This window comes from Psammomys obesus, unplaced genomic scaffold (assembly GCF_907164565.1).
Source record: "Psammomys obesus unplaced genomic scaffold, mPsaObe1.curated_primary_1811, whole genome shotgun sequence".
Taxonomy (NCBI): Eukaryota; Metazoa; Chordata; class Mammalia; order Rodentia; family Muridae; genus Psammomys; species Psammomys obesus.
Window position 1 is genome coordinate 3,964,719 of NW_026590699.1, and position 26,049 is coordinate 3,990,767.

At 48.4% G+C, this 26,049-nt stretch overlaps 1 protein-coding gene across 3 annotated transcripts; it reads right to left on the reverse strand.

Annotated features, from left to right (window-relative positions):
- Positions 1-734: 734 nt before the first annotated feature.
- On the reverse strand, positions 735-25,985 carry Cln8 (CLN8 transmembrane ER and ERGIC protein). Of its 3 annotated transcripts, none has more exons than XM_055608486.1 (3): positions 25,881-25,985; positions 4,149-4,806; positions 735-2,786 (listed from the first exon to the last, which is right to left on the reverse strand). In XM_055608486.1, exons 2-3 carry the CDS (start codon positions 4,689-4,691, stop codon positions 2,463-2,465), a joined length of 867 nt encoding a protein of 288 aa, XP_055464461.1. In that variant the 5' UTR covers positions 4,692-4,806; positions 25,881-25,985; the 3' UTR covers positions 735-2,462. The 3 variants fall into 3 exon arrangements, with proteins under 3 accessions (XP_055464461.1, XP_055464459.1, XP_055464460.1); XM_055608484.1 differs by lacking the exon at positions 25,881-25,985 and adding an exon at positions 9,947-10,153; XM_055608485.1 differs by lacking the exon at positions 25,881-25,985 and adding an exon at positions 9,711-9,927.
- Between the last annotated feature and the right edge of the window lie 64 nt (positions 25,986-26,049).

A 26,049-nucleotide genomic window follows, 5' to 3' on the forward strand; every position in this document is an offset into this window, starting at 1 on the left:
TAGCATTTAAGTGTGCCCCTCCAAAGTTATGTTGACACGTTGCATCCATGGTGGGGGTTAGGGAAGAGCCTGCTCCCAGCCACCAGCTTCCGCAGGCAACAACAACCCCAGCCAGAGGAAACTTGTCAGTCATGTGTCCAGCCACGGTCAGAACCTCAGAAAGGCTGGCAGGAAACTAACTTGGGCTTCCTTTGTCTTTTCAGCCCCTCCACTCCTTGGTGGTGTCTCTGCCTCCTGGGGGTAAAGCAGAGTTCCACGTAGGAAGGACTGGGCCTCTTCCTGAAGGAAGCTGGCAGCACCTGAGCTGGGGCTCCCAGCCTGCAAGACTACAAGTGGATGGCCTCTGCTCTTCCCCTGGGACCCAGGCTCAGGTACTGCTCCGGCAGCACGCAGGACTGAGGCGATTCGGAACTCCCATCAGGGGGACACCATGGTATGTGAACAGGCACCTCAGAGCTCAGGTGGAGGTGTGGCCTTTTGCTAGCAGTGTCACGGTGGACAGTGACCGCCTCTCTGGACCTCAGCCACCCTGTGGGAGCAACAGTGCCTGCTGAAGTGCCATCAGTGGAAAGAGAGCCATGTCACCCATATGCCTCACAGAAGACAACGGCAGCCAGTCACTAGCTGTGACGACAAAGGTGCCATAGCTGGGCAGGGCAGCTGCTCTCTAGGCCAGTGATTCTCAACCTGTGGCTCATGACCTCTTTGGGGGTTGAATGACCTTTACACGGGAGTCGGACAACATGGATATTTATATTATGATTCACAACAGTGGCAAAATTACAGTTACGAAGGAGCAACAAAAATTAGCTTGTGGTTGGGGGTCAGCACAACATGAGGGACTGTGTTAAAAGGTTGCAGCATGAGAACCACTGCTCTGGGCAATAAAGGCAGGGACTGCTGGTCACACCATCCCCTGAGCCTTCTCCCTGGTCACTCTCGTCTCTGAGGTCCCAGGGAGAAGTTCTGCTCAGAAGAGATGTGGAGGAGGGGGGCAACCAGAAGCCACCTGAATGCCACTCAGTTGACACACGCAAAGGCAGAGGATGTAAAGTGAGGTCACGCCCCTAGTGGAAGCCAGAGAAAGTCAGATGAACTTTCCAGCTGCACCCTGGTCCTCTGGACACGGGGTGTTCCCAGACCCTCAAACAGTGAGCGTGGGGCTCACATGATCTGGCAGGGACTGGCATGTGCTTGGGTTCTGTAAGCAGGTGTCACTTTGTTAAACTCCTGCCCAGTTAGAAACCACCAGGCTGGTGCCTCGACAAAGCAGACACAGGAGCTACAGGGTTTGCAGCTGAGCATCTTGGGGACACAGAGGAAGGGCTTTCTTAGAAAGAAATAAATAGGCATCATACATCCTGATAAAGTTAAAGGGCTAGTAGTCAAAATATGCTGAGGCCGCCCCTCCACGGCAAGCAGAAGTCACACATGATTTTCCAGAGATACCACCATTTCAAAGGCGGTTTTGACAAAAATGAAATGTACTTCAATTGCACACTCTTGGGGAACGTTTTCGTGTCTGCCAATAGCGTGGCTAGCCAGTGCCTGGCCATGGTACCCACAAACAGTGCAGTGAGAACACTGGCATGGGGTCACATCAGGCAGGCTGCTTGTCCTGGACCCCAGCAACTCAGGATGGGTATCTCTAGATACAGCACCCCCTCACAGCCTGGAGGGGAGCAGTCATCTCTGCCCTGCCCTGAAATTGACAGTGCACAGCTGGATGCTAGCCTAGCCACTTTGGTCAATTGGAAATAGCCCGAAGAGCCAGACACCTTATTCTGTCAATTGAGAAATATATCACTAAAAGTTCTCATTAAAAAACAAAAACAAAACAAAACAAAAAAAAAACAGGTTATTAGGTTCCTTGAGGGGTATTTTGTTTTCAAAATACAAGCTTTCACACCTCTACTGTGCCAGGAGGGGTGGGCAAACTCTGATAAGACACAAAGAACCCTTTACCAGAACTGTGTCCTTCCGATTCTTGCCACTAGAGGGAGGTGCGTGGCCACCGGCTTAAAATTCCACCTGCTAGGAAGTATTCACGAGCAAATACGAGCAAATCACATTTTCTTGGGTCAGTTCTTTGCAATGAAAGAGAACATGACTTCCGAACAAGACATGTCCACACCCACATGGGGACCTCCTTGGTCAATCCTTTCAATGATCCAGACTGGCCTCCTTGGCAGCCTGCACGCCTAGCCACCATGGCTCCTTCCCTGACAGACACAGGATGGTTGAGGCCAGACCAGAAGAAGATCATGATGGCAAAGACCTCCTGCGGACAAGCCACGGCCCCAGCGATACTTCATGGCTACTTTAGAATTAATACTAAAGGACAAGTTAGTATGCACCTAGATCTAAGCTCATTCACATCCTCATCTGTTCACTATGTACGGATCTCTGCAGAATCCTGGGCACTCGTCCACCGGCGTCACGGTCCACCTGGTCCCTGGGTTCTAGAGCCTCTTTTTCTGGGGCACCTGGCCGTTGGTCCTTTCTTGCCTGCTGCCCTTGGCTTCAGGCTGTGCGAAGTTCCAATCCACAGGATTGAGAAGCTGCTGAGTCTTTTTGTGTGTCCAGTAGGGGTTGATGATGAACGTGAGCAGGGCCAACCCACAGAGGAACAGTGCAAAGTGAGGCAGGTACAGGCTGCTGACGAGGGCGTCCCAGTGCGTGAGGCTCACCCACCAGAGGTGGTAGGTGAGGATCATGCGGCAGTGAAACATGTGGATCATGAGCCACTGGTTGACCTTCCAGAACAGGGAGCCTGACCAGCCGGCCTGTGGACAGGGCAAGCACAGCGTCAGTACAGAATGTGAAACGGCATCTGCGCCCTTTACACGTCATGAACTCAGTTCAAAGCAACGGGCCTCTTGCCAGCGTTTGATCTCCTGGGTTTAATTTTGAAGGGAGATGGGAGCCTGAGGACGCACCTCATCAGTCCGGCCTGCCCTGCTTGCTTCCTACCCCCCAAGGCAGGACTCAAATCTTTCTATCTTGAATTAGCAAGAAGGGCCCCCACTTATCCAGCAGCAGCACACACACAGCCTGGGGCAGTTTGGATGGAATGTGTGTCCTGGTTGCTTTAGCTGTTTCACCTCAGCCAGCCTTAGATGAAGGCTAAAATGAAGTAGCTGTAACACCATGCTCACAAATATCAGCAAATCACAGCGAAACACAGCGGTGAGTCTCAGCAGCTGAAGCTGAGCAGCACTTGATGCCTCGCCATGGACACAAAGCCAAGCCCGGCTGCCCCACACAGACCCCGAATAGCACCCCCCACACTGGTGGCAGGTGCTTCGTGGCACCAGCCTTTGGGCATCCTCAGACCGCCAACCCCAGTGCAGATGTGGCTGCTGCCTCCTCTCAGGGTGCCCCTGGATGGGCAGAACTTGGAAACTCAGTGGCTGGGTTTGGGGCCGCTAGACTCAGGGCCAGTTGGCGGGTCAGAAGCTAAAGGTGTGGCTACTGTTCTGGAGGCAGGGCCTCTGAGGTCAGAGGCAATGCTCACCTCCAGGCTGTCCAGGAGCCAACTTCTGAATTCAGTAAACCAACAAAAGAAAGCTGCTCTCACACTCCCATAAAGATACACGCGTCTGACACCCCCGCCACCCCAGAGGGTAAGAGTCACGTATTTAAGAGAGGACCTTTTGAATGTATACAACACTACAAATACATCTCCTCAGAATGTTTTAAGTGACTCAGTCCTAAGAGCCACCAATCATTATTTTAACTCTAAGACTTAATTAAATCTAAGAAGCTGAGTGCTGGGTGATGGTGGCACACGCCTTAAATCTCAGCACTCTGGAGGCAGAGGCAGGAGGATCTCTGTAAGTTCAAACAGCCTGCTTTACAGATCGAGTTTTGGGGCAGTCAGGTATACACAAAAAAACCCTGTCTCTAAAAAAAGGAAGATAGATAGATTAGATAGATAGATAGACAGACAGACAGATACATACATACATACACACACACACACATACACATATATTCATACATGATCGATACATAGATAGATGATGTCTCACTGCACAGATCCTTATGGCAAGTCCCAGTGACATTCCAGCCTCTGTAGTATTGTGTAAGGCACCCTGCTCTGCAGCCAAGCCCAGGACCCCCACTTCCCCTCAGGAAGCACCCACCTTCAGAAGCATCCAGGAGACACAGGTGAAGGGCGTGCTCATCTCTAGGAGCAAAGTGGCCATGGCTAGATAGTGGCCAGCTCTGAGATTGACCATTGAGCCGAGAAACCCGAGAAAGGCGAAGAAGTGGTGGACAACCAGAAACAGGTCAAACGTCCAGAAGAACAGGTTGGACAGATGAACAGCCACATTCTCAAAGAAGAAGAATCCGGTGGCTGTGGTGATGTGAAACCAGCACCAGCTCTGCTGGCCAAGTGCTTTGTCGGCAGGGAGCACAGGGTCCCCCAGCAGGGCCCATAGGCCTGCAGCTGTGCTCTGGACACCAAAGACAGCACGGGTAGCTGCCAGGTTCCAGAAGACCTTCTCTCTGGCTGCCAGAGAGCGGTAGGTGGCATTCAGGGAGGATGACAGCTGGTGGCAGACCACAAAGACGCCCAGGTAGAAGACAAAGCCAGCTACTGCTAGCGTCGAGCGAATCTTCCAGGAAGCATAGTCCAGGTCAAAAACACTCTCCGCCACTTCATGGCTGCTCACAGGAGTCATGATCCTAATCTGGATGCCAGGGGTGTATCCGTGCCAACACCCAGCGGCTTGGCTTGACACCACGCCTCACTCTCAGTGGAGCTGTCTCTAGGGTCTTCGGGCATCCATCTGAAACCTGAAGAGGAAAGAAAATTCACCTTGTGCTGGCTCAGAAGCAAAGGGAAGAAGAAAAACACCACAGTCTCCCTCCCCCAAAGAAGTCTACCCACCCCACCCCCACTACAGGACAAAGGTGTGGGAAGTATTTTTTAAGCACTCTACTGCCTCACTCTTAGGCCCTGCAAGATACCTACAGACAGCACAGAGGAAGAAACTACGAGGAGCCTGAGACGCTCGGCCATGAAGGAAGGCTGACACCAATCCTCTTCCCATAGAGCTCCAGGCTGAGCTCTGGCCCTTGCCGAAGCCTGGTGATAAACTACATGATCCAGAGGCCAAACAATGACACTGGACACATTCAGCTGAGGCCTTACCTCTAGGATCTGTCCTTCACGTTCCATGCTTTGGAAAAGCTGTTAATAAAAGCAGCATGTTTACTTATGGTGTCAGGAACAATCCTGGTCCTGTGGCCTTAGGACATTTCTGGGACTCAGTTTCCCCAAGAGGGGAGCAGACCATGAGTACTGGGGAGTAGGGGACGCTGTGGGACTGAAGAAGGTCTGGTGCATGGTACAGGTTGAGGCTTGCTAATCTGGAGCATCCTAAGGGTTAACTACCTGAAAATGACTGTTAATTTGTTTTACAATTCAGATCCGTCATGTGCTCCTTCTCATGACTTTAGATCCTCTGTTAAGATTCTAATAGGGGCCTGGAGGGGTGACTCAGGGGCTAAGAGCACTGTCTGCTCCTCCAGAGGTCCTGAGTTCAATTTCCAGCAACCACATGGTGGCTCATAACCATCCATAATGAGATCTGGTGCTTTCTTCTGGCATGCAGGTGTATATCCAGACAGAACATTGTATACATAATAAATAAATAAATCTTAAAAGAAAAAAAAAAAGACTCTAACATAGCTTCCAGAATGAGTCTGAACTACTGCCTGGGGACCCACCATTATTTGGGTGTGACCCACGTCCTGTCCTGCCTCAAATTCTCCCTCACCTTGCTTTATGCTCTAGCTCCAAACTAAGGTCTCTCTGCAGATTGCCACCTGCCCCTGGCCCCAACCAGCTTAAATCCATTTTCTTCAGATGCCCTCTAGTCTATGGAGAATCACCACAAACTGGACCAAATGTCCTTGTAAAAGGCTTCAAACAAACTCACACGCCCTCTGGGACCAAACCTAAGCCACACTGCAGTTCTCCAGCCCGCATCACACCAGCCTGACCCCCGTTATAACTACATGGCCTGGCACAATGGCTGGCACACAGTAGGCCCCATGAAATACTTGCTGAATTCATGTACAGATTCTAAACTGTGCTTGAATGGCAAAAGGTACCTAAACCGAATCTAGTGTGTCTGAGAAACTGTAAAAGCGGTGTCTCGAGAATGGAGGAAATTGTGAGACCCAGTGGGCCTTTCTCTTCCAGAACCAGTGTTATCATTCCCAGACGGCCAGTCCCTTAGCAGACGGGACCAACGCTGACCCTGCTTCCTTGAAGCCAGGGTGCTTCCTGAAGCCTACTTTGAGAGACAGAGGCAGAATACCACAGGGTTGTGTACTCACCGCCTGACCCATGAGGCAGCAGGGTAGAGTACCAGGAGTACTCCAATAGCTTTCTGTCTACACTAATCAACCCACTCTGCAGCCACAGAAGGCACCACAACAGGCGGCTTGTGCTGAGCTTGGATGCTAGGGCCCATCCCAAGGGACACTGGGGCCATTACACTCCTACTCTGGCAGTGGTCCTGTGACGGAGAACAACAGCTTGAAGGTGCTGGTTTTCCCCTAACTTTAACACAGGACACAGCTGTGTGCACACAACTCTGATACCATGTATCCCCTGCAGTCCTGGGAGCCCTGTGTTGCTGTCCCCCATGCCAAGGTGCATTTCCGGGCACAGGGACATGCTCTCTGGAGATGACAACCTGGAGGCTGTTCCGTGCACAGTCTACACCTGTGGTCCATGCCTCTGCTTGTGGCAGCACTAGTTTATTTCACCTTTCCAATGACTACAGAAGTTACTCTCACTCACACAAAATTTAACACGCTCCCACAGGGCTGGGGCACTGGCCTCGGTGCGGCTCTGCACTTCTGTCCCTTTCTTTTTCCGAGAATGAAGCTGGCTTTGAACTTGTAATGCCCCCTACCTAGCTGAGCACTTTACAGCTTCTAACCCAGCCACATTGAAGTCCAGCCTGGGCGAGGAAGGGAGGCAGATCTTCCTTTCTAGATCTGGAGGAAAAAAGGGCCCCATCTTGCATTTGTCCACAAGTCATGAGACTGAGAGCAAGTTCCCATTTTGCTGTCATTGCACCAACGCATCGCAGATGTCAGCTCCTACTGGGCCTGGGTCTTGGCTGGGGCGGACCCCCCAACTCTGAAAATCTCTCGGAGGTCCACTTCCTAAATCAAGGCACAGTCTCCAGAGGTTCTGGTTTAGTCAGAGTAGGAGGAACCCCAGAGCATCAGGGTCAAAGATGGCCCAGCCGAGTGGGTTCTCATAGCTTCCCTGAGCAGAGTGGCTGACCCTGAAAACGCAGGACAACAGAGCGAGCGTGAAGCACCCACCCCGTCAGGCACATCCAACTAGTCTGTTTCATCTCCACCAGAGAATGGTTCCAACTCTTCAAGGTACCCTCTAGAGCAAGGAGGGGCATCTCAACAAAGCACTGCCTCTCACTCAGTCACTGACACAGACACGACCCAGCAGACCTCCTGGCCATCCCAGAACAGGTGCCAAATAGCTAAAGAACCCATGGATTTTACACCAGAACATACACCACACTTCAACCCCCGTTAGCACTTCCCCATGCTGGGTCTGTGCTCAGAAGCTCCTGCTATGGGTGTCTCTATACAACAATGCACGCAAAGCTCTAGGAAGCTTGTGTTGTCTTAGCAACTAACAGCACCAATTGGCATCCTTCATCTGCAGAGGCAGCAGCAAGGCTGACTTCAACTTCCCAGGCCATGAGAGTTGCAGGCCAGGTTCTGGCTGCAGGGAGCCTATCTGCTCTTGGGATCCACCCTGCCATTCCTCCCTGGAGTCCTGCTGGTCCCCTACAGGGTCAGAGCTGTGCCTGGTAGGCAGCAGATGGGTATGGGACCAGCTCACTTCTCCTTTCACATGTAGTTCCACTCCTCAGAATGACCACATCTCTCACATTAGAAAGGCAAAAAAAGGGACACTGAGGTTACCATCAAACCCTTCTGCATGCCTGCCTGCTTCACACCAAGCCCATATGCTTACCATCTAAAATACACTGCACAGTGGCCTGTCACTGCTCCCTGTTAACACATCAAAGCTGGCACGGGCTGCTATGCTCTCCCAGCATCCCTCAGTCCCTACTTGTTACAGGTCTTCCTGGCTGGCATGCCCTAACCCCTACTCCAAACTTCTCCAGCCCAGGGGCTGTGCTCCTCATCCCTATATAAGCCAGCCATTTTGGCTACACTGGCCCTTTTGGGCATCTTGGTTTCCTGGTTCTCCCCTTTTCCTTATCCCCTCTCCTCTTATGTTCTGGCTAGGGTAATGTTCATTCTGGACTCTCTCGGATGTCTCTGCCTCTGGGTGTGCTCTCCCTCATATCTACAACAAACCTTCTCTTCCACCTTACCTAGAACAGTCAGGTCCTCCCTTATTTTTTTTTTCCACTCAACCATGAGATGCACCATTTGCCACTAATAGGGTGAGCCCAGGTTTGCTTCATAATCTCCAGTCAGGTGTTGCCTCTGGGGCCATCCAGTCAGGTGATGCCTCTGGGGCCCTGTACACTTCCTTGAGTTTTTTTCCCTACAACGGGGAACCATGGCCCAAAAGGCTGTGGTTTCACTGTGCCCCAGAACACTCATCGGTTCTGTGCCTAACACACTCAGCCCAGCACTCCTACTGTTGCTCAAGCAGAAACCCTCCCACACTGGCTGCCACTCTTCTGCCACTCTTCTTATGCCACTCAGTAGGGCATACCATTGACAATGCAAGGGGATTTTCTCAACACTTTCAGAATCACACACAAACAGGTGCTCAAAATATTTCCCCAACAGCAAAAGAAATACATGCTCAACCAAATTGAAAATAAAATAAGCCTGAAAATAGAGAAATGAAACCTTATTATCCGCTGACAAGGTTAAAGCAATACCACAAGTCTCTGGCACTCGCTGAGTCAGGCTTTCTCTAGATAAAAACATTTCCTTGTTATTAACAAATAGGGGGAAATGCATGTAAGCTGTTCACTATTTCTTTGCCTTTAGCAACACATCAGTGTCCCTCACTAATCCTCTCCCAGGGGGTTCTGGGAAGCTTAAGAAACACATGATTGGGATGTGTGTTTATTTACCTATCCAGTATCCTAACATATTCTGTCCCGAGTATCTCAGCAAAACTGTTCAGGGAGAACCTTCATGGGACCAAGAAGGGAGGCCCAATCTATGAGCACCATTTCCATAACAACTAGAGCTAGGAAACTCAGGCCAGTCTAAAGGAACTGTGGAAGACCCAGTGGCTGTGGGGGCAAGTCATATTTTCACAACAATTTGACATTTGCTTAATCGTGACTTTTCCCAAATGCTCACACTCTTCCTGCAAAGATTTTAAGTAAAATCAAAACAAAACATAGCAACAAGTCCAATGTCTAGCTACAGATTTCATACACAAACACAGTAAGAAAATGAATAGCGGTGAATTCAAACAGTACTTCACAACTGCCACTCTTAAAGCCTTCTAAAACTCGGCAGGCATCCTTATCTGAGACACCACCCTAGCCCCAGGACAGCTGATAGCCAGGTGTCAAGTCTTATTCCCCCTCTCCTTCTCTACGTGCTGCCATCACCCAATCCCACCTCTGGGATCAGGCCAACAGCGCCTTTCCCCCTCCGGTCTCAGACGAGTCATACTCCCCAGCCCCTAGCATTGTACTGACCTAGCCGAGCGTCCTGTCCCGATTCGTCCCAGGCTGTTCCATCACTCTGCCGCCCCTGATACCATGTTCTCTGGCGCCCCAAGTCAACCAATTGCACCCATTCTGGCTCGTCACCCGCGCCCCCGCTGGTCCCACGACCTGGAGGCCAAAACCAAAGGGATGCCTCCTCCTCGAGTAGCCAGGCAATGACAGCCCCTATGCAGGCGGGTGTATACTGGGCGCGCTCCACGTCTCACCTGCATTCAGGTGAGCAGAAGCGGGGGCGCCGCCTATCAGCCCATCAGCTGCTCACGTGACATGAGCCAGACAGGATGCTGGCGGGTGGGTGGCACGGGAGATTCGGACCCCAAGCCCACTTGTGTGCCCGCCTCAGCTGGTACCCGGCTTTCGGTCCACTCCTCCCTTAGCGTCGGAGACTCACCCACGACACTGTCGCGCGCTGAGCAAACACTACCCACTGCGCACGCGCACCTCTACAGACAACTGGCTTAGGCCCCGCCCCTGTGGGACTCTACCAAGGAGGGCTCAGGGATGCGGGCCATACCACCCAGAGCCGCGGGGGCGCCCAGAGCGGGCGCTTCGCTGGATGTGACTGTCCTGGCTCAAGCTGGCGCTGGAACCTTGAAAAGGGGTATGGGAGGAGTCCGTGGGGGAATTCATCAAGAACCCCCGCTGACCCTCCATGACCCTCCCCTATCCTTCTGCGTAGACCTACCCCCAAGACCCTGCCCAAGTACACCCATCCCTTCCTACTTTCTCCCGCGCCTTGTTCCTTGGCCTCTGACGTTCCAGCTCTGAAATGAAAAGCAAACGCCTGCGTCTCCGGGTTGGGGTTGCCCTACGTGTGCTAGCGCTTGGAGCTCCTGGCGACTGGCTGGAGCCAGCATACTGTGCTCAGGAGGACAGAATGGACCGGAGCGCGTCCCTCGTTACAGCGGCATTGTTTTCCAGGCGGTGGCACCTGGCTCCAGTCTGCACAAGGGCAGTGTGGTATAGGGTCCCATAGGAAAAGGTGTACAATCTTTTCGAGGGGCGTGTGCGGAGCTACCCTGTGCTCCTGCCAAGAGCTGAAGCTGGTTGGCCCTGGATCTCCAGAGCCAGCATTACAGGAAGGCCAGGGACCTTCTGACCCTTGCCATGCACCTACCACGACCAGGGTGGGGATGGGGTCACGTAGGGTGGCAGAAGGTGAAGCAGAATCGATTCCCCCTCTCTGGGCAGCTAGAGAACCCGCAGCCACCTAGCATAACAGCCTGGCTCTGGAGTCACACGAGGCCTTAGCAAACTCCTTGTGCAATGTCATATCATTTAGATGCGTTCACGTATCTGGCTCTTATCTAAACAGGGCAGTGGCCCACGAGCAGAGCCCTCCCCCAGAACCTTTAACACACTCTTTAAAGTAGGTACACCAGATACCTACTTTAAAAGACCCTACGAGGAAGAGTCCTGTACATACCACACTCCTGGTTCTCATTTTGTCTCTGAACACGCAGGAATTTCAGCATAGTTAACCAGGCCGCTTGCAAAGGACCTTAGAGAAACATCACACACAAGATGGATAAAATGGCCAATGAACTGTGACTTGAGCCCCACGCCCCCATGGAAGTAAATGCCATCAAAACATCTGTTTATGGCAGAGATTTGCAGTGACACTCAATTTTTGCTATATTCCTGGTGTTTCATCAGTATTTGTTTCACTGCTGAGCTCGTGGTTGTTACCTCAGTTTGTGTCCTTCCTCTTTGTATTGGGAGCAATTTCGTAGTTTCAAGACCACTCTGAGCTACATAAGACCCTGTGTTAAAATAACAAAAGAGTGAGCTGGTTGTACGGGCATATTTTTTGTAATCCTGACCCTTTGGGAAGTGGAGATAGGAGGGTCAGGAGTTAAAGATCAGCTATACAGTTGATTTTAAGGCCAGCCTGGATTAGACCAGCCTTAAAACAACAAACAACCAAGATTCCAGTGTGACTCCTGTTCCTGCTGTATCACCTGCAAGTTTACAGCCCAGGCACTCCCTTCTGTCTGGCCAGCCTTGCTGGAAGCCTCCTCTAAGCACTCCTTAAGCCTCCTGTGAGTCAGGTGCCACACTGCTTACTCATCCTTTCAGATGTTCCAGCTGGGGGTTGGGATATGGGAGAGGAAGGGGAAGGGAGAAATGGTGTAGATTTACATTATCTCAAAAGAAAACAAAAAGACAATTTCTTCTACCTAATTCTTGCTTCTGGACAGAAACATGACAGAGTTCTCAGAGGGGTATGTCTCTGGGTGAGAGAGAAAGAAAAATTTCTACACTTGGGCCTATAGAGTTATTTCCCAGAGAGCAGTAGCATTCTTGGGAACAGGAGACAGAAGCTCTCATATCTCACCCATATGGCCTGTTATTATCAACAAGCTCCTCTCCTCCTATCCACCACGCACCCAATGTGCCTATGCCCTGTGTTGTGGTACAGGCTAGTGCATGCCTTGTCTAGGGACAAACTGGCTGTCGGTCGGCCTGTCCCTTACAGGGAAAATACCTTTACAAATGGATGAGTGAAGCCAGGTGTGGTGGCACACCCTGAGTCCCAGCACTCTCGAGGCAGAGGGAGGCAGATCTCTGTGAGTTTGAGGCCAACCTGGCCTACAAAGGGGGTCCAGGACAGCCAAACCTGCACGGAGAAACCCTGTGCAGAAAAACAAGAAGAAGAAAAGAAAAAAAAAAAAAAAAAAAAAAAAGGAAAAGGACAACTAACGCAGAATAGAAAGGCAGGAAAGATCAAGAAGACAAGGAAGGGAAAGGGGTTCCTAACCCCAGAGTCAGGTGAATTCAATGTAAAGATTGCCTGCAACATTCCTTTTATTGCAAACAAGAATGTTAAGCTAGCAACGAGCCGTATTTCAGGGCATAAACGTGAGGGATCTCTGAGTTTAGCTTCGCTCCTCTCCTAGCAGTAAACCCAGAGTTTGCTGGGCATTTCACAGACAGGATCATGAACTTTGTCCACCGTCAGGCATATGTCTTAACTCCCTGTATCCTAGTAAAGATCTCTTCCACCCTTGTGACCTATGTTCACGCTTTGTCAGCTGTAATCCTGTTCGCTGTTCTTCAAAATCCACAATATGACTTAGTTTACTGAAGAAAAAAAAAAGTTCTTGGTCTCGGCTGTGTGCTGTTCCTTTCATAAGTGCTTGATTAACACTGGAGCTTAAACCTATGTGAAAGCATTTTTCTTAATCAGCCTGCAACTCTGCTTTTCACTGACTTAGAAGAAACTCTTTTTGTTGTTGTTGTTGTTGACAGGCAGCACTGTCCCCAACCCCTTTCTCCAAGAGTATGTACTCAGTCCATTGATTCTGTTTTTGCCTGCATGTGTGACTATACACCACATGAATGCAATGCGTGAGGAGGCCAGAAGAAGTTGTTGGATCTGGAGTTACAGACTGCCGTGAGCTCTTTCTCTGGAAAAGCAGCCAGGGCCCTATAATCTGCATAACCACCAGGACAAACCTTCTGGCATCCAGGATCTGATGAACCATAAACACGGTTGGGACCAGGTTTACGATGTGTCGAAGGAGCAGCAAAACGCTCCTCTTTGCACGGGGTGTTCCTCCTGGCACAGTCCAAACCAGTTTCCAGCAAGATCCTGTTATGTTCTTAAAACCCTGACCTCCGGCCAGTTTAAGAATCCTATCAAGCTGGTTTAAAAAAAAATCCAGCCTTGCTTTCAGATGAGATTCCTGCAAAAAGGCAGCTTTATTATCACTTGGCTTGTCCCTAGGGAGAAGCCTCTTGTAGATCACTGCCCTAACCTGGGTGTTCATTTCTTCTCTATAATTTCCCACTGCAGTCGCCCACCCTGTCCTCACTGAGTCCATTTTTATCCTTGAACCCCACTGCAGGGTAACATCCCTCACACAACAGGCCTTGGGGAGAGCCTGACTTATTGTCTCCCCCCCCCCCCAAAAAAAAAACAAACAAACCATATCTTTACCTAAAAACCTGTCTTCTGGAAAGCTGATGACTGCGAAGTGCCTATGGCCGGAAGTGGACCTTTAGGCAGGACTTACTGGGAAGGTAACCTTGCAGCACCAGGGCCTTCCTGAGCCAAATCTGTGATCACAGAGTTGCTGGTCTCTACAGTGAGAGCAGGAGTCCTCGCCTGACCCCAAACGCCCTGCCTTTTGCATGTCAGCCACATGGCATGGGCAGGGCTCATGGGAAGTAGGAAGTTAGTGGTTATAATCATATAAACCTTGGTGGGCCAAAGATATTACCCTAGCAGTCAGCTACAAATACCTTGACAATGATATGAGCACTCACACAGCTCTCATAGGTGACTTCAGGGACATGTGTCCATAGATAGGGGTTTTTCTTGGGAGGTAGAAGATTCTGGTCTCAGGAAGGGAAAAAAGTACCAGAGGTCCAACAGTGCCAAATCAATCCACAGCAGAAATTAATCACATGGAATGTCACCAGTGCAGAGGGTAAAAAGCCACATCCCAGAAGGAGAAACACCCCTACGACACATTTAGGGGGTAACGCTGGTCTAGCAGGAATTATGGGGTTGAGGGTGCCATCTCCACAGAGAAGCATTAGTGGAAGACACAGTGCTCTTCAGAACTGTAAGGGGAGAGCACCATGCTTCCGTGGGAATTCTTATTAGGGGTGTTCTACAATCTAAGAAGAAACTGTGAGGAAGCAAGGAAGCGTGCTCTTCTCCCAGCAGGCTTTCCACTGCCCCACAAAGCTCTGTGCTATATTTCCTGGGAGGGTGCCAACCAGGACTGGACTCAGGTGACAGAGAGGGTTTTGGTTTTGTTATACTCCCACCCCCCATGTGTGTATGTGTGTGTGTGTGTGTGTGTGTGTGTGTGTGTGTGTGTGTGTGTGTTTGGGGGGATGTTCACACTCTTACACAAGTGCATGTAGAGGTCAGAAGACAACATTGACAATGTCATTGTTCCCCAGATGCCTTCCACCTTATATTTGAAACTGGCTCCCCTTGGACTGGATGCTTGCTGTGAAGGCCGGGCTAGCGGCCAGTGAGTGGGTCGTCCTCCGGTCTCTGCTTCGCATGTCGTTATTGCTGAGATGAGGGATATGCACCACCATGTCTGGCTTTTAACCTGGACACTACAGATGCAGACTCATCTCATGTGTTCTGTGAGCCCGCCGCTTTACTGACTCAGCCAACTCCTCAACCAGACCTCCAGGAGCTCAGACAAACTCTGCCTTCTTTTTCTATCTCTGATTTCCTACCTCATCTTTTCTTCACCAACCTTTTCCTTCTCTACATTTTTCTTTCCTTCCTTTCATGATGCTGGAGATCTACTTAAGTCTTTTTATGGTAGCTAAACATGCTCAGTCGCTTTTCCAGACACAGAAAAATACACTATTTTCTTTTTCCAAAGATAAATTTTCACCATGTTTCCCAGGCTGCCTTCAAACCCCCGGGCTCCGTAAATCATTCTACATTTTTGTGTATCAGCCTCTGAAGTATCTGTGACTACAGGAACACTCCAAACCTTGTCAGATTTAGGACAACATTGTTTTAATACCTGTACACAACCACCTTGATTTGCTTTTAATTCCAGTTACTATTTTAGGAACAACTTAACAGATGCAAAGCTTGCCTCCCCTCCTGGATAACGCAAAATGTAAAGGGAATCACATATAAGGCCATATAACATTTAGTGAATTACAATACAATAACTCTAATGTTTCACAAGTTAGACTGTAATCAAATAGGCAAGGATAAGAAACAGTAACAGAGGCCCTAAAAAATAGGAATCTTCCTGGAAATACTATAATAGCTTAGATGGACATAATGTAGCTAGGATGTTTACCTAATGTTTAAAGGCTACCTGAAAAGTTAGAACTGGGATGAATAGTGCTGGAGGGGAGGGGAGTAGAGTTGGCTTAGCTTCCCATTTGATCTGCAGTATAAACAGAAGAGGCAGCCTCTTACCTCAGGCCTGTTTTCCCTCAGCCTTCCCCAATCGTTTACCAGCCCATCCATTTACACACAGTATTCTGAATTCTAAAGGAAGTGGTGTCTGTAACACACAACAGTCCATCCAACTGTAAAAATCAACTTACAGAAAGATAATACGTCTAAATGGAAAAATAGAGGCAGCATCTCAGGGGGTGTGGGTCAATTTGACTTTCAAGGAAAAAGATAGGAGGATTCCAAAAAGAGGAGACAAGATCCTGAGGATAAAGACTGTAGAACAGTCTCCGTTTCTCACCTACAGTCTCAATAAAAGCACCCAAGATCCCGACTCCCCAACTCCCCGCCTAGATGGGGTTTCAGATGGAAGAACCTACTTCCTTCTCAAGATTGAACTTGAATAAACTCCCTTCCTTCCCCCAAAGTATGTCCAGGTTTTCTGTGAGACAGTAAGCAGGGAAAAATCCTTAAGCTCTCCTAACAGGAATACACTGTTTCTTCTGTTTGCTAAATGCCAAACTGAAAACTTACCTAAAGGTTTTCTTTCCAGTTTTTCATCTCAGGAACTTGCCTTGTCTTCAGATTTGTAACTGGGGAATCAACCTGGGAACAGCTGAACCAAAGCCACCGACAAACCAGGAAACAATCCCCAAAGTGGTAAAGGGACAAGGCTCCATGTATCCTCCCAACCACCAGGAATCAGGACATTTCCTGTCTCCTCTGGAGGCTGACAGAATGAGGCAGGCAAGGTAATTTTAATAATGGCTTTGTAGGCAGGAATTCATCAGGAATGAGGCCTAAGTCACCTGCATGAGCAGGCATCATAGGATGTCTCATAGGAAGCAGGCCTGCTACCAAGGGATACAGTCATTATTCCCCACCTGCTGCTGGCCCTCATGGCAGCAGCCAGCCCCAGCCCAGTTGTCAGACCTGTTTTGTCAGTTGGTTAAAGTAGAGCATGCCGATCAGGTGGATGATCCAGCATCCTGTCAGACCTGTGTGGGCAAGCAGCCTCCTCAAGCAGGTCACCCAGTTGCTGAAGAGGTTGAACCACACAGCCCAGCTGGTAATACAACCAGCTGCCGACGTCTAAGCACACGGGAAGAGAATTCTTGTCAATATGTAATTTGGCTTTTTTTTTTCCTCCAGAAATTAACAAAATGATTTGTGTTGATAACAACCAAGGGATAGGCAGTTAATACTTTGTAGAAAACAGCATGACGACTCAGTAGAAGCCATTCTCTATTTTAGGCTCTCTCTCTCTCATTTATTTAGTTTTGTTTTTTTTTTTTCAGCCAGGGTTTCTCTGTGTAGCCCTGGCTGTCCTAGAACTCTCTGTAGACCAGGCTGCAGCAAACTCACCAAGATCCACCTGAGTCTGGCTTCCAAGTGCTGGGATTACAGGCATGTGCCACTCCCCCACCCCCTCCAGCTTGGTTTTAGGCTGTATGTTCTTGTGATATTTACACACGCACTGTGGTTCAGTTGCTCTGTTGTATGTGAATTCAGACATCCTTGGGGCCTGGCTACCCGCCCAGGTTCACAGATGTGGGAAGATAGCCAAGGGCTTTCCATGGGCACATGACTGATTTCAGTGCCCTGTCAGGCTCCACTACTGGGAGACACCAGCTCCTCCTGCCCCAGCTCTCTAGCTCCACCTCCACCTCCGGACTGCATCCTTAGGTGCTGGCCCCTCTTTGCTTCCAACTATTTTCTTCCAGAGATGTCACTTCAAGGGTCCTTGTGACCTGCTTGGAATCGAACCTGGGTCCTCTGGAAGAGCAGCAAGTGCTCTTAATCACTAAGCTGTATCTTCAGCCCCTGCACTACTCTTTTAAAGGACCAGTTTGCTGACCACATGGCTACGGCCTCAGTGGAGGGAAGGGACACCGTCAAAGGATGGCTGCCCAGTCATCTCAGAGCTAGACTCAGGTGCCACACGGCCAATACTATGAGCCCAGGCTACAAGTGCGGTGTGTATCCCCCAAACTCATGAAATCCTCACCAGCAAGTTGAGATTCTAAGGGGTATTATTATTATTATCATTATTATTATTATTATTATTTTGACTGTGTAATGAGCTCTGGCTGTCCCGAAACTCTCTTTGCAGACCAGGCTGGCCTCTAACTCACAGAAGGTGCTGGGATTAAAGGTGTTCGTCACTACACCCAGCTGTACTGAGAGGTCTTTAGAAAGCTCTAAGGTCAGAAAGGTACAGCTCCATGTTGTGTTTAGAGTCCTTGTGAAAAGAACCAGGAATGATCTTTGCCCGTTCACTGTGTGGGGACACAAGGAGGAGACATCTGACCAGGAAATGGCTGTCATCAGGGACAGAGTTGGCCATGCCCAGCTCTGGGAGGCCCAGCCCCAGAACTGTGAAGCAAATGCTTGGTGCATAATCTACCAGCGAGTTAATTTCACCTGGCTGACACCTGCCTGTTTTCAGGGGGTCCCGGCCTTTTCCTACCACGCTCTAGGAATGTAACAGATTTGTGGCTCCAGAAGGGCCTGGAGGGGAGGGGCTATGTTTGGCAACCCTATATTATGACATGAAAGACAAGATCATACTGCTGAGAGCTAAGCAAGAAGGCAAACTAGTCCCGGGCTGGGTGGAATTTCCACTGTGAGTGTGCATGGGCATGTATGTACATATGTCTAAGTGTGAACTCGAGCATAGAGAACTGTATGAGGGCGTTAATGTCATAGTGAGCCTGTAGGTATGTCTGAGACTTTCAGCTCATGTTTGAAGGTGTTTTAAAGTGTGTGAATGAGTGTGTGATAATATTAGAGTATGAGTATATGTGTGTGTTTGAGGGTATGGGGGGTGAGGGATGTGTGTGGGAGAGAGAGAGGTGTGTGGGCAGGTGAGGTGTGTGTGAGAGAGGGTGTGTGACTATGAAAGCGTAGGAATGAAGGGGTGCGAACATGTGTGTGGCAACAGACTTGGCCCTGTGACATCCAGTTCAGAGGTCTCTATGGGAACGTTGCTCATTCTGGTTCTCACTTCCTTTTGCTGTGGTTTGGATGTGGTTTGAGTGTCCCTCGGGAGCCCCGGGCTTTATTTTACCCTACATCAGGAGGTGCTGAGAGGGTAGCCGTCTAATTTAAATATCATATGCTGGAGCATAGACAAGGCTTCCAGTGAGCGATTAGAATTAGAAGAGGTTGTCAGAGTGAGCTGCTGGTTGACTCCAGCTGGCCTCTGAAAGCACAGGAAATGGGACTGAAGAGACACTCCCATGAAGGTTTCCTGCCTCTTACCGAGTGACCCCATGAGCTGCCTGGTGGCTTTACCATCTGGAAGCCACCGTCTGATGCAGCTCCAGATCTCACCAGCACTGTGACCCCAGATGAATTTCTTTTCATAAAAATGTACCCAGTGTGTGGGGCCGTGCTGCCCCACAGAACACAGAAGAACACACTGTTCCTTTAAACTGTGGTTGATGACGATTGATGACTCCAGCTGGGAGTCTGGACTCAGCACTCAGTTTGGTGCGGGTTTGGCTGCTGAACATCTGAGGACAGAGGGTGTGTCCCATGGCTGTGTCAGTACTGCTGGCACCTGCCTCAGGACACTGGGCAGGAGTGAGGCTCAGACGGTGCATCCAGAGGGCAGCACAATTTGGTCCCAGAATTCTAGCGTCCAGCACTAAAAAAGAATGCCACTGTTGTTTCAAGCCACCCAGTGCATGGCACCTTGTCACCAATTCAGTGCCTAAAGAGAGGATTATGGAGAGAAATACGCAGAACTCTTACATGGGTGGCACACAGCCCAGGCCCTTGTTCCACTTCTGACTTAAACACAGTGCAGCTGTGCTTGCTTCCTCATTTCAGAGGTGTGGAGTTGAGCGTGGTGGCATAGGACTACAAACCCAGCACTTGGGTCAGGAGGATCAGAGGTTGAAAGCCATTCTTGACAAGCAGCAAGTTCAAGAGAGGCCTATGTCACACGGGACCCTGTCTCAACAGACACACACAGGGCTAGGATCTGGCTCAGTGGCAGAATGCTTACCTGTTGTGTAGGAGTCTGTGGTTTAATCCCAACCACTATTAAAAAACACACACACACAACCTGCAGGATGGTCCCAGCTCCTTGACAGAGGCTGAGTGAGAAGTGTCAGCTGAGACTAAGACTTTGAGTCCAGCACAGTGTTGGGAAGAAGCAAAAGAAACTTAGACTCTAAGAACCACCATGTCATTTTCAGATTCCATTTAATCATAGGGAGAAACTAAGTTCAAGGTTCTAGGCCCTAGGGGGTCTGGGGACTTTCAATAGCTGAAGAGCTTCTGTTGTAAGGAATCAGTTGTCTGAGTCCAGCCATCTCAAGAACAGCTCCACCTTGCTGGAAGGGTCAGACTAAGCTCAAGTTCCCAGGTCCAGGAACCTATTCCTATCCTGATGAGAACTCTTGCTCAACCTCTTATGTCAAAATATGACTGGATAATGCTACAGCTCTCCCTGGCTTTGTAGTTTGATCCTTTAAAAATTCTGTACATCATCCCTTCAGTTTTGCAGTCCTGTGGCCCTGATCAAGCAGTAGTGGCTTGCTTATAATACATTCTGTTATCGGCACTGATGGTGTTTAAGTTACATTGGATTTAAGTGGACCCTACAATGTTTGTTGCATTGGCTGAGAATTCAATCACTCTACCCAGGTCCCTGGTTTGTAATCAGCCACATTTGGGAACTTCATTTTGAAGTCTGAAACCTGTAACCTGTTTTGGGGATCCCCACTGGTAAGTCTGACTCTGGTCTGTTCTGTGGCACCAATCTGAAAAATGAAAGAGGTGAATCTGGACACAGTAAGGCTCCTAAAGTAAGAGTTGGTCAAGAGACATCCTTCTTCCCTGGTTCCCACTGGGACACCACCTAGTTCTGGCTCTGATTCCTACTGGTGAAATACCTGGTTCTCTTTCCTCTCCTCCCCAACTCTGTTGCATGTCCTTGGGGCCCCAGTCTGTCCACGTCTGTAGCTTTGTTTACTTGTTTAATTATTGCTGTGCGCTTCGGCCCCTCCTCTCCCGGAAGACGGGTTTCTCTGTGTAGCCTTGGCTGTCCTGGACTTGCTGATCAGGCTCGCTGTGAACTCCTCTGCCTCCCTGAGTGCTGGGAATAAAGGCATGCACAACCATACCTGGCTGCTCTGTGTTTCATATTCAGAAGAAAGGGCCATCTGCTGGCTGTTTACCCCTTGACATAGTCTTAATGCATTTAAAAGATTTTTCAGAATAAAAGCAGCTGAATTGGGGCCACAAAGACTGGTAAACTGTGCTCTTAGAACCCTGCACCTAACCCTGTTGGAGAAGGCCCGCCTCCGGCCGGGATCAAGCTGGCAGCAAGCCAGGGGATGCCTGATGTGCACAAGCTGCTGTCAAAGGGGCACCAGCAGCTTCTCAGCTTCTCTGGTAAGAAGAAATCCTGCTACAAAACCTCTGTGCCCATGAGGATTGGATTCAGCCGGTAGTAAGGTGCTCCTGCCTTGCAATCCCAGCTGGAGGAAGTAAGGAAAGTTTTATCCATTTTAAATATATAAATGTATGTGGCCACTACATGTTTGATTCTGACTGGTCTTAAATGTATGAATTTACTATGTTCTGTATACCTTGGTTATAGAGTGTTGGCTTATAAAATATTGGATAGGGTTAAAAATCTGTAACATCTGTAATAAAACATTAGCTTAAACTCACAACTCAGAGTTGGAGCCATTCTGGGCAGCGACAAATGGCATGAGCCAACCAAAGAAACAGGTCTCCAAAGATACTTTTAAATTGGGATACGATTTTACATAATTTCTATCCTGCATTAAAAACCAGGTTTATAAAAAATAGGATTTAAAACTATGCTTGACTAATGAGATATTAAAGCTGCATCTTTGTGTTTTCATATACAAGAACTTCATAACATCAAAATAACGCGCTTGGTATTGATTTTAGAGACACCAAATTGTTTACACTCTTAAAATTTGGTTTTGTCTTCTAAAAATTATGGTTACACTCTGTGACTTCACTCGTAAAAAAGGTACTTTATTTTGATATTGCAAAAACAGCTTTTAAAAATATTTAAATTTAAAAGACTATAGGACATTTAAAAATTATCAGATGTTTTATTATAATGTCTTTATTAACATATGATCTTGATGAATAGCTAAATAAAAAAAAAAAAAACCCTAAAAAATAGGGTCACAGCCAAGCACCACAGACTAAAGAATTCCTCTCTTATGATACAATAAGACAATGACCTTAGGCAGTCTGGCAAAGAACTTGAAACAGTTTCTCAACCTATGGGTCATGACCCTTTGGGGTTCAAAGGACCTTTTTACAGGGATAACCTAGGATTTCCTGCAAATTGGATGTTTATTTTATGATTGATGTCAGCACCACAACAGCATACTTAAATCTTCCCCATCTCAAAAAATTATATACACACATATATATTTCTATATGTACACACACACACACACACACACACATGCATGTGCACACAATGATTGTAGATATAAGCATAAGTGATTGATGATATAGCTATATATAAGTAATACAAATGGTAGATTCAGTACAAATTATGGGTATATATGATACGGACAGAACACATATGTATAACTGGTGTTCCCACCTGTGGGAACACAGGGAAGGAAGCCTCCTATTTCTCTTCCCAGAATGCCCCCGTCCTTTCCTGTTTCCAGGCTGGCACTGAGAGCACGGCCTTCATGCGGTGAGTGTTGGTCACGTGCACTCAGGAATTCTAGGCCTCACAAATGAAGCCCAACCCCCCACCCCAGCTCACCTCACCAGTACTGTGGTGCCAAACATCTGACGCTGGTGCCTTTCTGGATGTTCCCTTCCCGTCTGGAAGTCCCATGGCCCTCATGATCTCGTCCACCAAATTTACATGGCAGCGTTTGAGTCAGTACTTGCCCCAAGTCACTGAAGTCAGACTGCTGAGCTAGTCCACCCCCAGCCCATGGAAGTTTTACCTTGAAAGACCCCAGCCTCACCCTAAGTTAAACATAGCTAACGCCATTTTGTGAGACACCACTGTTTTGTAAAACTCTGAAGGCCAGATGAAAAACTGAAAAATTACTGAGAAACCTAGCTGTGTCACCCACTTGGGATATCTGCGGTCAGGCTGCCCCAGTCATACTAAAAACAGTTTGTGTTAATCACCCTCATAGATATCTGTGAGACTGTTTCAGTTAAGATAGAGAAAAACAAAATAACAGGTGGCGGGCCACGTCAAGGGGTCATCATAACCCCCTTGACCACCCAGTTCCTGGAATCTTGGTGCCCCTGCCAAACTTTGACGCAAATTGTGGTCTTGTGTAAACGTACCAATCAGCCCCCTGTAACCATGCCTCTCGCTTCTGTACCAGTGCTTCTGCTCTAAAACCCTATAAAAACCCCAGTTTTTCCCCAAGGAGGCGCAAAGTCCTTTCGAGTGACTTTCGCCCCGGGTACCCGTGTATCAAAATAAAAGCCTCTTGCTGTTTGCATCCGAATGGCCTCGTTGTTCCTTGGGAGGGGGTCTCTCTGACGGAAGATACCCTCCGGGGATCTTTCAACCTCACTGTCCAAGTCTCTTTCTGTCTCGCTCCCAGTAGCTTTCTCTGGGTTACAACCGTTACTCATGTCACTTGCTTCCCTCATAGCCCTGCCTGGGTTCCCAATCAAAAATCTACACATTTTCTGCATGATGACAATGGAGAGTTAATGCCAAAACCACCATTAAGGAGCCAAATAAGATGCAGGGGCTGAGAACTGATGGTGACTATTGATGGTACCTGCTTCTAGGAGTCCCCTGTCCCAGTTATTTTCCTGCCAAGTGGTTTGCACACAGGATTTAACTTACAAGGACTTTCAAGACAGGCTATCTAGAATCTGAGTAACATTTCAGAGACAGACTCGGGGACCCTGGAGACTTTGTCTATTCAGTTATCTTAACTATGCACTTCACTCAAGAATTTAGTTACTTCCTCATTAACCTTCTACTCATTCTTTTGAAGGAACTGCACACAAAGATTGAGGAACCAATCTTCTGTAACTGGAGGGACTGGCATTAAACGCTCAGGGAGGGCAGGTCAGGGTGGTGGTGTTCTCATCCCTTCTCTGTGAGATACACTGAGATTCAAGACTTAAAGTACGTCCCCACCTTCCCCAGCAATGTTTAGTTGCTGAGTCCCAGGGGTACCAGGAGTTCCAGGTAAATCGAATACCTTACCATGTCATGCTCTGTGTCGAGAAGTCCCTGGTGAGAACACTGTGTGTAATCAGGAATCCTCTACTACCACTGACCTTATTTCTTTTTTCTTTTCTTTTAAAGTAATTGATTATTTATTATTTCTTTTATGTACATTGATGTTCTGCCTGCATATATGTCTGTGTGAGGGTGTTAGATCCTGGGTAACTGAAATTGCAGACAGTTGTGAGCTGCCATGTGGTGTTGGGAATTGAACTGGCATCCTTTGGAAGAACGCCCGGTTAATAAGGTCTTATTTTTATTTTATTGAATAAGGTATTATTTCAGTCGGACCCTTTCCAAATGAGGTACAGTGGCTAGGTCTCAAAAAAATAAAAACACAAAAACAAAAATTTATTTAACTCTTTGTCATCTTGATACATAAACACATCACTCTTAAACTCTAACCTTTCCTTTTTTGTTTGTATCCATGTTGCCATGTTTATTTTATTTTATTTTTATTTATTTCATTTTTATTTTGAGATAGAGTTTCTCTGTGTAGCCTTGGGTTGTCGCGCCTGTCTCGTCCAGCAAGATAGACGCAACCACCAGCTCTTCCTCAAGCAGTTTATTCAGGCATTTGCAAGCTTCTTCCCCCCCCCCCCCCCGTACCCGGGGCCCTTCCAATTAGATAGGCAACCACATCAGCCAATCACAGCCAACCACGCTCACTCATCAGACCTGCAGCAGGCAGCCAATGGGCCAGTGCAACGCTCGCCTTGACCAAACATGGACTTGTTTATCAGCAGTCAGGACATCCGGCGGGCGCCATCTTCTAGGCGCGGCAACTTAATAGCCACGGCTTGCCACATTGGGTGTCTTGGACTCACAGAGATCTGCCTGTCTCTGCCTCCCTGAGTGCTGGGATTGAAGGTATGTGTCATCACCCCAGGCTGCTATGTTAATTTTAATATCACAGTGTAAAACATTGCATACCTTTAAAAATATCACAACCTTTAAAAAAAAAAAACAAAAAACACTTTAAAGTTCATTTAAAAAAATTGAAGTTCTTTAAAAATCCCAGAACTCTCGACTGTGGGCTCCTATAAAATAAAAGTTAAATACTTCGTATTCTAAGAAAGAACCAGGGCACCGTTACAATCAAATCAGAGCAAAACTACCATCCAGCAGTGTAAATCAAATCCTCTAGCTCAAAGCTCCTCATTGATGACTCACTCAAGTCCTTAGGGGCTCCAAAGTTCTTGGATGAGTCTGCCTCTCAGGCTTTGCTCTTCATAGCACATGCAGCTCCTCCCACAGATTCAGGCTGGCTCCACCCCGTAGCTGCTAACCACAGTGCTGTCCCACTGTCTTTGCATATGTGTGGGGCTCCACCGCAACTGAAGTTGTGCCTTCACCAGTGACCTCCTGGCCTCTCATGCTGCCAAGCCTCAGCTGCCACCATGACCCCTGACACTCATCAGCTTTCATGCCACCAAAACCAGCACTAGTTCTACATGGGAGATTGTTACACATTGCCACGGTTGGCTGCCCGTTTGAGATAAAGCATTGGTCACCCGTGGACCACAGCTTTCTGTGTGCTGACCCTGAGGATATATTTCCTACATTCCAACTCAGTGATACTGATCTCTTATTAATCATAGCTGATTCACCAACCCCAGATAACTAGCACTGATTGTCCCGTTAAAGCAAAGGTTCACTTCCATTGATTTTTTTTTTTTTTTTTAATCCAAAATACCACTTGAACAGCCATGGCAGAGCCTTTGTTTCCTTCTGAAACAAGCTAGGCCTCTAACATCAGTATTTCTTTTAGACCTATCTTCCAAATTCCCACAACAGCTCATTAAGCCCTTATCACTCAATGGCTTTTCCAGCCCAAAGCTCTAAACACTTCCTTAGTTACCCCCCCCCCCCCCCAAAGCCTATCATGGCCAGGTCTACTGCAGCAATATCCCATGCTCTGTTACCAACATTGCTTTCTGTTGCTGTGATAAAACATTGACCAAAAATCAACTTGGGGAAGACAGGGGTCATTTCAACTTACAACTCGCAGGTTACACTTCATCACTGAGGGAAGGCTGGCAGGAGCCTTAGGCAGGGGCTGAAGCAGAGAGTGTGAAATGAGTGCTGCTTACTGGCTTAGTCCTCATGGCCGGCTCAGCCTGGTTTCCTAAACAGCCCAGACAACTTATGTAGGGGTGGCACTACTCACA